A 16,531-nucleotide genomic window follows, 5' to 3' on the forward strand; every position below is an offset into this window, starting at 1 on the left:
ATGGGTCTGTGTGACGTTAGATGGAGCGGAATTTCCTAAGAGCGCGCGCTCCCGTAGAGCAGAGCAGAGACATTCATTGACCAAAGCGATAGACCGAAATGTCACAAAAGAAGTGTGTTTTTGGTTGCCAGGGCAAGACAACCCTGCACAGATTACCAAAAAAAAAAAAAAAAAAACAGCATTAAGGGACCAGTGGATTGAGTTTACGACGGAGTTGTGCAAGTGTTTTTGTTTGTTCCCTGCATTTCGAAGATGCTTGTTTTACAAACAAGGCCCAGTTTGATGCCGGATTTGCACATCGTTTATTTCTTAAGGATAATGCAGTCCCAACGAAAAAGGGTCACGATCGTGGGTTGGAACCGCATGCGGTGAGTAAAACTGCTTCAAATATCTCTGTGTTGTTAACTTAGCTATCGGCGCGTAAGCACATCAAGTAAACAACATGCGATGTTGTCATCAAACTGCACTTTCCACATGTAAAGCTTAAAAATAAATACGAAATAAAGTGGAACTTAACCTAACCGCTAAGCAAATATATACAGTTTCAGTACATAACACATAGAGACGTCGTTGCTGATGCTGCTCTTGTTAAATTTCAGCCTCTGGATCTGATTCTGGATCATAAATATACGTTGAATCTGACTGTTAGCCATGGTTTGTTTTGGATGTGTTTTTCCTCACGGTAATGTCACAGCTTCCAAATGCTCTCAACGCAAAAGCTTACTGGCGCTCGTGATTCTTTAGCTCTGCCCACACGTCACGCCTCCAGTCGCTCTGGTTTGTCCGGGAAAAATCGGTACAGACTATCTTTCTCTTATAAATATAATAAAACTAAAGACTTTTTGGAGTTATGAAGGATGCAGTACTACTCTATAGGTACTCAAGATTAACAGGATATTGAGTGAAAACGAGCATTTCACCCCCCCTTAAAAATTTTGTAACACATTTACTGACTTTGACTAAGATTGGGGTCAGTAATTTTTTTATTGTAATTTTTAGGTATTCATAATGGTGAGCGTAATTTCACCAAGTACAACATGTTCCTGGATCAACATCCTTGTTGATCCTGGAAAAAACATTCAAATCAACCAATCAGAATTCAGATATAACTTTTCAGGAAATATCTGTTTTAGGCTTAAAATCAAAAGATGTTGATCCAGGAACATGTTGTACTTGGCAAAATCACGGTGACCATTTAAAATATATTTATAATTTAATTAAAATTATTTAATTTGATTTATTTATTATTTACCTTTATTCATCAAGAATGCATTCAATTGATCAAAAGTGACAGTAAATACAATTTGTTAAAAAGTAATGGCTGATGAAAATTCAGCTTTCCCATCACAGGAATAAGTTATATTTCAAAATATATTCAAATAGAAAAGCGTTATTTAGAATTATAATAATATTTCACAATATTGCAGTTTTACTGTATTTTTTTTTAATCAAATATATGGAGCCTTTGTGTGCATAAGAGACTTCTTAAAAAAAAAACATAAAAATTGACCAAACTTATGAACAGTAGTGCATCTTAAAGATAAATAAATAAAAAAATGTATATATTTAGTTTTTATTTGTTAGTGTTAAAAGCTAGGGCTGTCAATATAATAAAAATAATCATGATTAATCTAAACAACATTTATATTTTAGAAAACGGGTTTGTCAGACCATGGTCCTTTGCATCAAAAAGTAAAAAAAACTAAAAACACCTGAACTATATAACTAACCTGTCAGCGTTATCATTAAGCTTTTAACTCAGCAATGCATGGCTTGGCATATAAAGTCGGTTCTGTGCCAAGTACATGAATATATTGGTCAAACCCAATTCATAAGTGATAGAGTAATTCAGTCATTCATTGTGATGCACCATTCAATGAACTGCTCCAAACTATTTGATCAATTAAAGAAAACCACAAAAGCTGATATGGATAGATGCACTATTTTCTTGGAGAGAGAACTTGTGAAAAGCTGCGTCTGAGAGCCAACAACATACCCTTGTTGTGTTCTACTTCTCAAGCCAGCAAAGCAACACCTTTCTTCCTTGTTGCAAAAGGCTGATAGACATATTTATCCATATGCGTAAAAATCCTGCCAAGCGCCAGGAAGTGTCCAACCTACACGATGACTCTTTGAAGTGCATCTCATCGCTCAAAAATGGTGGTTGTTCTGGTGGCCACTTGCCAAGACCTTACTGAGAATTTTTTGCCCCAGTTAATATGCCCTCACCAGCTAGACCGATATCTCACGTAGGATCCCTGAATAAAGTGAAAGTCATCAGTAAAGAGCCAAGGTGGAAAGTACAGAGGAGAGAGCTATTAAGGTTTGAAAACCTTTCTGCAGAAAGTGATGTTCAAACAAGAGCAGGAATCTGCCTCATTGCCTTTGATTTACACTTTATTCCATATGAAAGGAGGTCATGTGTGATACAGTAAACCATAGTTCACAGTTTCACTTTGATACAGTTTACAGTTTCATCTGATTTTCTTTCCTTTACACATTTCATCATGAATCACTGTATGATGTGTTCAGCCTAATGGATCAGCCAGCGATACCATCTGAATAATTATGAGCACCTCACGAGTGCAGTTCTTGATTATCTGCATTTTTATCTTCAAGTGCTTCGAACCTGCCTTAGAGCAAAATAAAAAAGTGACTCAAAATTCAGATCTCTACAAGGCCAAACTGACTACAGTGAAAAGAGATGAGATCTATTTGAGAAGGAGGTTTGTCAGAGGGGTTGCAAAGACCTGAGGCTACAGTACAAAACAAAAAATCTTATGCCGTGTAAAGCCTCTTAAGCATACCCTAAAGGGTACATCACAGAATTCAATAGAACTAGAGAGAGAGTTCACTACAGACACTCTACTGAGTGATTTATAATTTTTTTTCCCCCCAGCAGGAATCATGGAGATTGCATTACTGCTCCAAGGTGTTTTTCTGAAGGAACTGACCAGAAACATGTTTTCCCTTTTGCTAGGAACACAAAGGATCTCTTAGGTACTACTGAGGCAGATTTTTCAATTAGATAGCGAGACTGATGATGCGGATTGGTCATTAGCGACACCTCCCTTCCTCTTTCATACAACCCTCATTAGTAGGTTGCTGATTGCATGCTATGCTAATAGAAATTCACTCACTGGGTTTGATTACCACCCTGTCTGTGCAGCTGTGCAGCATTTTTCAAGACTGAAACACTAAAATTCCCTAAAAATCTGACCGTGCTCTGCATTTATAACAGAAAAAAAAATTTACATGCAACACATTTCCTATGAAATAAAAAATAGAAGTAAAAAAATCAGCATTCCACCTAAGGGTTATTATTTGATTTGCGACTGAATCAACAGATATATCAACATTTTCTCAAAATTTTTAATTGTTAACCCATGTTTTCTGTATTTGTTTAATAACATCTTTCCATTTTATTTGTTATAGAATATTTGTATTAATTTATTTATTTTTAAATTCTTTTGATTGTTAAAATGCTTAAAATGCAGTGAAGTTATGGGAAAGGGTTAATGGGGTTTGGTGTAAAAATGATTGTTGAAGAAGCAGAAGTTTTTCAAAAGGAAAATGTAAATATTTTAACTGGCCCACAATAGAGAAATGATTTGATGAATGGGTTAAATGTCACACTTTGCAGAAAGGGGTCTCTGTTCTAAAAATACTGCTCCTTTCCCTGCCCAATCAAATCAGTATTGTAAGCCTGACCTTGAGGTCATATTGTCCTGACTTGTGAGCTGTGGCAGTGCACTCTGAACCCTGAATGACCCAACCTGGGCTTTTATGAGGCATGTCAGCATATTTAATTGCTTGACATTTGTTTATTTTTGGATTCAAATGCAGTTATATTGTACAGCATACTGCTGATTCACGAGTCGGTAAGTGACTCCACGTGTCCAGAGTAAAAATAGTATGAGCTCGGTGCGGATTTGTTACAGGCCCACTCAGTCTGCATAAAGAAAATGGAGTCTATAAACAAAGTCGAGATGTAATTCTGCAGCGAACCGTTTATCACATCTGCCGTCGCAATTGGAGAACTTTTCCCCTCAGTTTAATGAGCTGCTCTGTCATGATTAGCTGCCTGCTCAGGAGCGATCATTTCACCGTATGCACTTGCTGCAGAGAAGAATGCTAGCACTTTATTTACGCTGTGTTCTTGTGCAGACACCCATGTGAAGTTGACAGAGACGTCCCCACAATGATGTTCTTTTAGATGTGAAAGCTGCATTTTGTCCATGTTCCAGACTAAGACAACAGTTGCGAAGACGTGATGATATATTTGTGAACAAATGACTAGTTTGAATCTCATTTATTTTTTTTTAGTTTCCGTCAGAAATGTCATTAACAAAACATTATGTCTTTGTTTCTTACAGTCACCCAAAGTGCACGGCTATCCTGATATGGAGGCTGTGCCACTCCTGCTCAGCAAAGTGAAGGCCGAACCTCCAGAAGACCTGCTCTCGTCCGAGCAATTTCAGACCCAGACAGAGCCCGTGGACCTGTCCATCAACAAGACACGGACATCATCTCCTTCATCCAACAGCTCACCCATTACCTCAGCCTTCTCTCCATCTTCCTCTTCATCATTGTCATCCTCACCTTCCGTCATCACCTCAGTCTCCTCGGGAATGCCCTCCATTTTGACACCCGGGCCCTTGGTGGGTTCTGCTCATGGAGTTAGAGGCCAGCAATTTTTGCACATCATCCACCCCGTCCCCCCTTCCAGTCCTAGTAAACTTCCCAGCCAGGTGCACCGTATCCCTGTGGTGGTGCAGTCACTGCCCCTCATGTACACCACAGCCATACGTTCCCCTTCAACCCTCAACTCCACCATCATGTTACCTCTGCTGGACGAGGCCAAGTACCATGGCAAAGGTGAGGACCACTTTCTGGATTGTTCAATAATTCCTGTTGGTTCATTTATACTTGCTGTACACTGCTTTTTTTATGACTCAGTATTTTTATCTAGTTTCCAAGTACAAATACCTAAACATTCTTAAAACAATATATATCTACTCGAGAAGCAAAATGAACATGAACATGAACTCTGACATTGTCAAAAAAAAAATCTTTGAGTTTATGCCTAAATTAAGTGAAAAAAAAAAAAACACTTACTCAAAGGGAAACCTAGATTGTTCTTACCCCCTTGATATAGTTTTTTTGTTTGTTTGTTTAAAGCAAAAACTCACTTTATTGATACATTTTCTGGAAATATGACACTTTCAAGTAAATGCATCTTTATTTAAAAATGTAAAGATATTTATATTGAAAAACAAGGCAAAAGGTGCTTATTATTTTTTGCAGTATAAAAAGGTCGGAGGTTTGCAAGTGGGAATAACTTGACAGTTTGAGAATGACTTGATCACCAGTGTGCCCCTGAGTGAAGCACTTAACATCAGCCTGCCCCAAGGGGAATGTTGAAATCTTATGAAATGGTGATCACAGGGGAAAATAAATAAACTGGAATTGGGAAAAACGAAAGCTGATTAAAAACATCTGTTTCCTTCAAATTTGTTTTAGGGAAAGACTAGCTTCAGACAACTGCATCTCTCACAGAAAAACACCATAGTACACATAATGATATGCAGATATGGGGTTGTTTGTCTTCAGCTGCATGTGTACTTCCTGCTGTTAGGGAGTATGTGCTGGGTGACAGGCCTTACACACTGTCTGCTTTTGAAGTGGTGGGCATATAAAGTAAAAGATTAATTTACTTTGCAGAAGTTAAAGAATTATTCTGGAATGCACGTATGTCCACTGATGGACACTGTTAGTATACAAATTAAATTAACTAGTAAGAGTGTGAAAAATTATTGTCATTTTCCAAAGGGCTTAAAGTCCCCAAAGTTGACAAAACAACCATATATGAGTTTTATACGTTTATACTGAAAAAAAAAATATTGTAAAAAAAGTTGTCTGGAAGGCAAGAAATGAAACTTGCCAACCTAAAACTACTGTGAAGTCCATATTTGTGCACTTAAGATCAATATATGTTGCTTTTCTAACAAACAGAACATTGTTTACTGAGATGAAAGTGGTTTCTGCAAACACAGGGTCTGCAGACAGGTCTCGGCCCCTCGCCGCATGCCCTAATCAGAAGCACGTATCTTGCATGGTGCCTTCCCAAACTCTGGAGACCTCACCGATGGTACTTTGGGTCTGCTGTTTAGGGTTGGTCTTCCTGAAGGGCGAGTTTTAATACTCTGGCGCTAAGCCATGATGCTCTGGGTGTTGCTGTCAAATGGTGTTCGGCCCGAGCGAAGGGGACAAGGCAGCTGTTTGTTGCTCAACCTCTTGTTTATCTGGGAAGGGTGTCTGTCCCAAATGGTTGGGCAGGGCTGGGCATCCTGCTAGAAGAAGGATTTAAATACTGGGTGTCTTGCTCAGCTTCAAGGAAAGAAATAGAGGAAAAACAAGGTTAGCATAATGGGGTGGGGCGGATATTGAAAATGGGTGGCACTGCGAGCAGTCAGGCACAGAGCAACATGGACTCCACCCAGAGTTCTCTGGAGCAGCACAGAGGAAATGGGGTCAGACCTGGGAGGGGTCAACATGGTAGCAGACGATGATATGCTTACATGATAGTTAGTCAGTCACTGTCATGTAAGCATATCATCGTCTGTAACATTATGTCTGCCACCAGTAACATTACAACTATTTAGAGACACGAGTATGAACCTTATGTTCGGAAGTGCACCGATCGGCAATGCTTACAAGTAAACGTTCATGAATAAATGTTTTCGTCATGGCCAGTGACAGCTGGAAACACAATGGACAGCGCACACTTTCATTTGCACACGCATACTCATGTACAGGTTGCCAGGGGGAGGGGGGGGGGTGTGCCCTTCTCCACAGCCCTGTCTCCGGCTGAGTTACCATGGAAACAGGCTGTGGCTGGAAACAACAGGAGAAAGAAATCATGGGGTTTGCTTCACCACCTTCATGAACTCTGCTTTTGTCATTGCCTTTATATGGATATTGTTTTAAGGAATATCCGGGCAAGCAATGTACTGTAGGTAAAGTGAATGGATTATGGGGGAGACGGTCCACAGAGACAGAGTAGATTATTCACAGTAGCTGTCTACAGCATCCATACTATAGAGTATATTCAAAATTAATGTGTTTTCTTTTAAACAGATTTAGTTTAACATATTTTATGTAAAGTATATAGCACATTAAAAAGTGCTGCACAGTTCAGTAAAGAAAGTTATTAAAAAAAAAAAATTAATGTAAAAAACTACAATTATACAATTTTAATAATAATATGCAAATTAGAAGTTAGAAAAAGCATTTATTGAACTAAAAATAATCAGGGGCATTAACAGAATACAAGTATGATTTTAAATCTGTTTGAACATAGCTTCTGCTATAACTGATTTATGTCTAGCCTGAGTAGACAGAATGGAGGAGGAGAGAGAAGAGCTCCGGGCTCTTGTAATGTGTCCAATTAATCTTTCATTGAAATCCTCCATCAGTTTTGCTGAGCGTTTGTGGCACTCTAAAGTGGATGTTTAAACTACCCTTGGAAATGCATAGAATACGTTTTGTGCTGAATTTGATAATGACTAACAGTAAAAGGCAATAGGTATGAAGTTAGGACAGTGCATGTGACATTCAACTTTTTCGTGACTAGTGGGTTCTCCTCAAAAATGGTGTGCTGGTCTGTTCTTATAGCATTGCTATAATACATATAACAGATATACTGTACATATATACATACACTGCCATTCAAATGTTTGGGGTTGGTAAGTTTTTTTTAGTGATTTTTCTTTGCTAATTTTTATTATTATTATTAAAACAGTAATAACATTCATTTTGTGAAATGTTATTACTATATATATATATATATACATATATACATATATACATATATATATATATATATATATATAGATAGATAGATAGATAGATAGATAGATAGATATTTTAAAATGTCATTTATTCTTTGATGGGGGAAAAAAAGCTGAATTTCATAAGCAGTATTATTCCAGTCTTCGATATCACATGATCCTTCAGAGATTATAGTGTATATGAACATGAATTATATCAGCATGTAGTCTGGTTTTCCTGAGGTCCATTGTTTGTAGGAGCAGCTCACAAAAAATTGCTCTGATGGTAGGAAATTTGTGGAATTTGGGTATGAGTCAGACCCAGGGTATGAGATTTACTGTGTATTTTTTCTTAATCATGTCATTTTTTTTCAGTAATCAATCACACTATAAAACCACTGACAATCGACAGAGACCTAATTGTGAGTTTTACTCAAAAATGCCCCTGAGACCATATAGCTGACATCGTAGGTGTTCTTATCATTCATACAGAAATTCATAAATTGGCAGCATAACTATGTCCAACACCCGAGAAACAAAGGGGAAGTGGCAGCATAGCTCTGTTGCCTTTAGACGTTCTCTGGGCATCTGATCGCCTGTGCTGGTGTCATACCCGCAGGACACACTGCCCAAGGCTGATTGGGAGACAGCACGGACACCTCTGATCCGGGATCAGGTCTGACAGACTGCTGAGAGAGCAGCGAATTAGAAGCACAGCCCTGCAGCCTGAGCTAACCCACATACAGTGATATTAACAAAGGACGCTGCTCTCGTTCTGTGGAGAATGAGTTCAAGTAATCAGAGATGGGGTTTTGTGATGGCCAGTTTAAAGCACTGACATATACAGGTGTGTCTGAACCTGTATTTAATGACAAAGTCACAAACAAGCAGACACCTGAAATGTATCATGTGGTATAAAAATAACTGCTGTATTAATATTACATTGTTACCATGTGCAACATAATAAAGCAACACGTTTTTTTCCTTTACATCTCTGGCCTTTTGGGTGAAATATCATTGGTCCGAAACGCCTCTCCGCAAATCTAAACACATTAAAACATCAAATGGCTGGGATTCAGTCGCTTCACACCACTGCTGTTACCAGTGTGTTAACTAAAACTATTACAAATAATTTACGATAACTTAAAGAAAACAGAACTATGATGAAAAATAAATATTAGATGAAAAATGTGTAAAACTTTTTTTTTTTTTTTTTTTTTTTGATAATTAATAGTATTTACTGTCTTAATAGTATATGCTAAATTACTGTAGCTAGAAATCCTGATCTATTGTGTCTGGTTAATACCAATATGTTTTAATATCATAATATTAATATTGTATTTGTTGAATATTAAATTTGTTCCATTTAGGCCCTGTAGTCATTTATTTAATAAACCGCAGGGTCATTTTCACCATCTGAAAATAGTGTTCTGGGTTTATCAGCATTCTGTGGTGGAAATGACATTGTATTATTATTATTTTGGAGCATATGAAAAGTAACAGATGTAAATAATGAAGCCATGATAAAGTTTCTAAGACTATTGATGTGACCTTAAAGGACTGAAATCTGTTCCTTTGAATGAAAATCAACACTTAAAAAAAAAAAAAAAATAAATAAAAATAAAAATCAACAAGGTGCCAAAAGTTGAAGGGACAGCCTGAAATGCTGTGCTAATTTGTGCTCAGTGTCATGCAGCATATTGTAAGCTTCTGAATAGGCCTGAGAATAGCCTCGGGTGATACTCGTATTACAGACATATAACTAACCTCCTCCTCTGTTGTTCTCCCCCTGCGGCAGCACAAACAGACCACAATGGCCTGTCGCCAAGACAAATCAAAAGTGACAGTGATGATGACGACCTGCCAAACGTGACCTTGGACAGTGTTAATGAAACAGGATCCACTGCGCTGTCTATAGCACGAGCAGTCCAGGAGTGAGTATTCTCTAAAGACACACTTTCGCAAAAACACACCAGTCTACACTGGAAATCAAGCTCCTACATATGCACACTGACTGTCTTCAACTAATAGTGTATTGTACATAGTGCTAACGATGTGGATTCATTTTGTATGTTTGGAGATTCTGCTTTGTAGTTTGATTGAAAACTCCTTTTTGAATCCAAAGCCCACCTTTGTCCAAGATAATATTTGAAGGCTTTCCTATTTATGCTGATATGCACCTTCTGTTTTCATTTTTTTTAAGCATTTTTGATTAAGAATATGTTAATAAAGCTAAATATAAATAAAAATGTATTAGGTCCAATGTGGGCCGGGCCCCCTGGTTGAGAAACACTGCTTTATAGAGATAGTTAACCCAAAAATGACATCATTTTTATGTTGTTCCCAGCCTGGGGTGCATTTCCCAAAAGCGTAGTGAGCAAATTATAGTGACGAGTTCTGTTGTTTTAGCATAGTTCAATGATTTGGTGTTTTGTGAATCCATAGTTGCAGCAAACATTTGCAAAAAGCATTTAAAAGTTTTGTAGTTGTAGAACTACAGCTCTTGATCTGTGGTTACAATCATAGTTTCTTGTTAGTATCACATCTGGACTTAAATGGATCATACACTTAACAAATTAAGCAAGCTAACGTAGTGCAATCTATATCTTTCATTCCATATATATATAAATTTCATTCTATTACTTTTAGTTTGTTAAGAGAGTTAAAGTTCCATTTTTGAAAAGTGCACAGATGCATGTGGGAACTTTGGAGTGAGATAAGAAAACCTACAAAATCAAAGGAGAAGAAGAATAGGGAAGTAGTCCTCAGATGCTGTGTTTATTTACAGCAATGATCTGACATTAATTTGATCTCAAACTGATTAAGTTATCACCCCACCACCTGCTTGACGTAATAAATGACAGTTCTAACCAACGTGGTTCAAACAATGAATGTGATAATGTGACAAATGAATGAATGTCGTGACTAGTTCCTTTCTCCAACAATGCAACGTTACGTTGATGTTTAAAAAACAAACTACACACTGACCTTCTTCTGAGGAACACATTGAAAAATTATTTTGAAAAATGTATATACTGCTTTGTCCGTGAAATGAAAGTCAATAGGTTCCAAACAGAGTTCTTTTGGAACCCATTGACTATCATTGTAAGGACAAAATCAGTTGAAACACTCTTCAGAGTATCTTCTGATGTTTTCCACAGAATAAAAGAAGTCATGCAGGTTTGGATTGACAAGGATGTGTATACATGATCACAGAATGATAACATTTCAGTGAACTATCCCTTCAATGGATTAAAGAGTTGAAAATGAATACCTATCACAACACTTTTGCAAACAGTAAAGCGTTTCTTTGAAGGCCATTCTTTGTTAAACCAGCTCTTCGGTTACATTAGCTATCACCTCCCATTCTTGGCGGCACAACTCCATGTGTCTTCACTCAGATGAGGTATAGTCTTCCCATTAAAGACAGTGACATGATCAAAACCAGAAGCCTCTCGAGCCCTGCAGGCTGTAGAAAACAGCCTAGGACTTCTCCCAAAGAGTTTTTCATGATCCGGCCCCCCTACCAGCACCCTGCCGTCCGAGCCTGTTATTTAGTCAAATGGTTTGGAAAGTATTCCAGGATTCCTCTGTATGTCAAAGCTTCGCTCTGACACCATGTAAATGTTTCCCTTTGCTCCGAGTGTGCTGTGGACGAACACTACTAGGACTTTTACCCCCAGTGCAGCAGAATACCAAAACACAGTTTAACCAGATTTACAGGAATGGTGTTACTGGGAGAGCTGCTGCTTTTGGCTGTTTACAGAGAGAGAGAGTGAAAAGGAGAAAGAGGGCATGTGTGCAGCTGTGTTCATTCTAGTATGTTAAATAAGATAATATTGTGGGCAGCGTCGCCACAAGAATAACACAGATAGCACGGCAGGCTCAATGGACGAGAACAAATGAGCATTTATCACATCGAAGAAGTGTTTGATGAAGAATATCGTCATTTAATTGGGTCAGTGTTTCTGCACAATAATCGAACCAGAAAATTACAAAGGCAAGGCAATAAAATGCAGTCTACAATGAGACTGGAGCATCTAACAGTAGGAATGATGCCTTGTCTTGTGAGGCGAATTTGTGGACGCAGAGTTTGGCTGGCACCGCGAGGCCCCACGGGACTAAATAAACCCCCTCGGCTCACAGACTTGTCAGAGGCCAGTCACATCCGACCCAAAATGACTCAGTTTCCACTATAAGGCCGTCCTCACCACCAGACGAGCCAATTTAGGAGGGTGAACTGCCAAATCTGCACTTCATTTAAATATCCACGCAGCTAAAGAAGCCCTGTATCACACAACACAGCACTCTGAGTGAGAGGCCAGAAGCCGTTATGTGCTGATATCTGCCTTTAAGTTGCTGATATCAGTTTCAGATAAACAGACGAGAAGTCATTGGCCAACTTTTGCATCTCTGAGAGCTTCTTAAGTGACAAATGCATCTATGTGGGTTTCTGTGTTGGGTGTTTGGGTGTGTTGCATTATCCATGAATTCCTGTTGGAATAATATTATTATTATTTTTGTTGACTGATATTGGACACACATTTCTACAGATATTAAGATTTTAAATAAATTTTGCCGTCATCTAGCACTGATTTAAAAGAATAGCTCTATCGTAAAACAAAGAATTTAAACCTTTGACAGCACTGAGCTCCAATCCCAACCATAATATAAAATAAGCCCCTTTTCATTCAGACTTTTTCCTTTTGGTTTAATAATCCTATATTGCATACCTTATATTATAATGTAGTAATTTATAAAATCACTGCAGCATTACAATTTATTTATTAATTTGACAATGACCAAAATGTGAATTATTTGTGGAATTTGTTATTTATATTTAATTATTGGTAAAATATTAATATTTGTAATATGTAAAATACATTTTATAGAATATATTGTTAATATTTTATATATATAAATAATTGTGATTTATGTATAAAATATTACTTATAAGTACTTATTTAAATAATATTCATATTTATTAATTCTCTCTGTATATAATTGTATATTTATATGTATAGTTTTATATATTATGATATATATTCATTTTTTACAGCACATAGAGTAGACTAACAGTAGTACAGTAATCTTGATTCTTTCTGTCATTCCTCTCTGCAGACTGGATGAGATACAGGTCTTGTTGTGACATGTTTTAGGGAGTATATCAGAGAACACCCTGAGCCCTGAGCAGAAAGCTTACTTCGCTGGTCACTCTGATTAGAAACAAAAAGACTAAAAGCTCAGTTCATTCTGAGCCATTTTCCAACATACAGAATAATTCATTCATCCCTCCACACAGAAACACAACGACAAAAGCACAAAGCCAGGATGACAGGGGTATGCAGGGTTCACACAAGAGCTGTTTTAAAGGTCTAGGCATCATCTGGGCGGCAGAGCTCTGCACAAAAACAGACATGGTTGAATCAGTGGTTTGACCCAACAACAAACTTAGATTTAAGTACAATTTTAAGTAAAAGAGGGGATAAAAGTGCCAGTGGAGTATGAACTATAAGTAGCATAGTGTCCTCTTTGTGCTGGGGGAAGTGAGGGTTGAACTGGGCAAAGTCAGGTTCCATCCAACCGGGGGATCATCCCAGTACCAGCCTAGCATTGTTGCACCACACCTGAATCTAGAGGACATCTGGTGCCTGTGCACATTGGTGTTGTGAAGGACCTGTGTGAGACATGATGCTTAGTACATTATAGACTGTATATTTTAGATCTACCAATAATGGATTTAGCTGGTATTTATATCAAATGTGGTCCAATTGTAATACAGAAATCCATGTGTATGTTTTAAGAAAAAAGAATTCCCCTCCAAAATCCAAATTATAGCCATCGATCAATCAATCAATCAATCAATACAATTATATATATATATATATATATATATATATATATATATATATATATATATATTAATTTGGACAACATTTAAGGTGATTTTCTTTAGATTTTAGACACCCCCAGATTCCAAATTTTCAAAAAGTTATATCTCGGTCAAATGTGTCCTATCCTAATAAAACATACATCAATGGAAAGCTTATTTATTCAGATTGCAGATGATATATAAATCTACATTTTGAAAAATTGACACTTATGACTGGTTTTGTGGTCCAGGGTCATATATATATATATATATATATATATATATATATATATACACACAGTAAATATACAGTAGATATAGATATATAGATATATTGAATCATTTATTGACTGAATCAAAAGATAAATTGGTTGATGTGTACTGGACTTGCATCTAGACATGATGATTTGAGGTGAATCCCTGATTACATCAAGGAGAATAACCATCTGAGCCTGTCAGGTGGATCTTTATTTTCAAGTCATTTTCTGCGAGTCAGACTTCTGTTTCACTATTTATGTCAGTGGCGTCCCCTCTGAAATATATCTGACTGTAAACATCCTGAGAGTTCTCCGCTGAAGTCTTTCCACAGTAAATCCTATCACTCCCTTCGTGCTCCCTCGCTCCCTCTGAACTCTGCTTCTAACATCAACCCCCCTCCATTTTTATCTGCCACCAACTAAACTCTCTCTGTGACTCTCTCACTCTCTTGTAATTTCCCTGAGAGAAAAAAAGCAAAAAGAAAAAAAAAACAACCTGTTTGGCTCATTGCCTCTTTCTCCGCTTCTCTTTGTCTCCTCTTCTCAATTTCACTTCTCCCCTCCTGGGTCTCTTTCTCTCTCTCTCTCTCTCTCTCTCTCACCCTCTGTGTGTGTTTGCTCGAGGCAGTGAGAGAGAGTTCAGCCTCATTTCTGACACATTGGCTTATTTCCGCTAGGCCTTCGCTTGGCAGCAAATCAACACCAACAGGTGACCCAGGAGCAGGGGAGAAACAGGAAGTGGGCTGCATGTGGTGGAGACAGTTCACTGGAGGGGTTGTCTGGCTCCGCCCCCTCGGTCTTTATTGCCAGGCCCAGCCTATGCCAATCAGCAAAGCAGGGACATAAAGCTCTTATTACCTTAGAAGGGAAGGCGAGTGAGGACAATGTAATGTAATTAGACTCTCCTCTCTTTCTACTTATGGGAGAAATGGAATAAAATGACTCTTACACTCTCTTGCTTTCAGACACAGCATGTCCTCACACTTACGTGGCTCTCCGCTCTTCTCCAACAGTTCAGTGAGCTCATTGGTTGATATGTACAGATCCTCTCAATGAGAGCCAGCGTTCAGTCTGAAAGCTAGTCCATTATTCATTTTCTCACAGCAATCACAACAGGCAGCATGTTAGTACTGTACAGTTTTATTTATTTGATCGTATAATATTTTTTAACATTGACTGGAATAAGTATGTTAAGACATTCCCTTGGATGTTGCTAAAAGCAAACTAACAAGCAACAAATGTCACATCTCTGTAAGAATTATGACTTGTCTTGTAAGAAAAGAAAAAAAAAGTTGGCCTCTTGAGTATTTGGGTTGTGCCATCAAAATGCATCAGGTCTACAGCACCATCTAGTGATATATTATAGTAGAACATTAGCAATGTGGGCAAGAAATCAAAGAACCTTATTTATTTTTTTAGTTAACAATATGTAAAATGAATAAGTGATGAATGCATTTCTTTTTTATATATATATATTTATATATATATATTTTCATATATTTGACGGATGGCAAATTGTGAAAATGTGTGTGCTAATAGTTAAATCTCTTTTTGAATTTTTAAACTTTACTAGTTTATTTGTAGTCAAAACTGTAGTCAATAAGATTGTCATTAAAGAAATTAATTCAGCGAGAATGCATTAAATTGATAAAAAAAATGACAGTATAATTTCCATTCAAATAAATTATGCTCTTTTGATATTTCTATTCAACAAAGAATTCTGATATATATATATATATATATATATATATACATTTACATATACATATATATATATATATATATCAAACAAACAAATTTAACAAGAATATTAAGCAGCACACCTGCTTTCAACATTTAGAATGATAAGAAATGTTATGTTAGCAGCAAATCAGCATATTAGAATGATTTCTTAAGGGTCTTGTGACACTGAAGACTGTAATGATGCTAAAAAATCAGCTTTGCCATCGCTGGAATAAAATAATTATAAAAATATATAAAAATAGAAAACCGTTATTTTACATTATAATAATAATTCACAATATGACTTTTTTTGATCAGAAATATGAATTTTTTTTCATTATAAGATAATTATTATAAAAAAATATATATAAAAAAACAAACAAACAAACAAAAAAAAACATTAAAATCTTAACCCACTTTATGAGGAAAACACATGGTCAAGGTCTTAACTACTGCTTGGAAAAGTTGTTGTTTTATATTATGTTACCACATGATGGCAGCAGTTAGTTTATATACATGGAGCTGTCTCAGTTAAAATCTTAGGTTGCTAAATAAAGTCAGCTGGCAATATTTGAATGCCTTTAAGATTAAAATATCTCTCTCTCTCTCAGTTCCATGTCACCATTCAGTATTGAGAGCATTCGACGGCCACAGCCACCTGAATCTCCAGACTCCAAGAAACGACGCATCCATAGGTGTGACTTTGCAGGCTGTAATAAAGTTTATACCAAGAGCTCCCATTTAAAGGCACACAGGAGGACACACACAGGTTTGTCAGCACACAAATCCAATCTGTACACCTAGTTTCACTATCAGTTTATTTGAATTTGGAGTATTGTTTCTGGTTA

The 16,531-nt window shown here is 37.0% G+C and overlaps 1 protein-coding gene across 6 annotated transcripts in view; it reads left to right on the forward strand.

The window, feature by feature from the left end:
• The window catches only part of LOC128019908 (Krueppel-like factor 12), a 43,763-nt gene that overhangs the window by 21,558 nt on the left and 5,674 nt on the right, over nt 1-16,531 (forward strand). For 4 of the 6 annotated variants that reach the window (XM_052606254.1, XM_052606255.1, XM_052606251.1 and 1 more), the window contains 3 exons: nt 4,377-4,877; nt 9,627-9,766; nt 16,295-16,452. In XM_052606254.1, the coding sequence (XP_052462214.1) occupies nt 4,404-4,877; nt 9,627-9,766; nt 16,295-16,452 (772 nt within the window). In that variant the 5' untranslated portion in view covers nt 4,377-4,403. Of the gene's footprint in view, nt 1-4,376; nt 4,879-9,626; nt 9,767-16,294; nt 16,453-16,531 lie in introns of all 6 variants that reach the window. The other 2 variants (XM_052606253.1, XM_052606256.1) reach the window with 1 other exon arrangement.

The sequence above is a fragment of the Carassius gibelio genome, chromosome A9, assembly GCF_023724105.1.
Source record: "Carassius gibelio isolate Cgi1373 ecotype wild population from Czech Republic chromosome A9, carGib1.2-hapl.c, whole genome shotgun sequence".
Lineage (NCBI taxonomy): Eukaryota > Metazoa > Chordata > Actinopteri > Cypriniformes > Cyprinidae > Carassius > Carassius gibelio.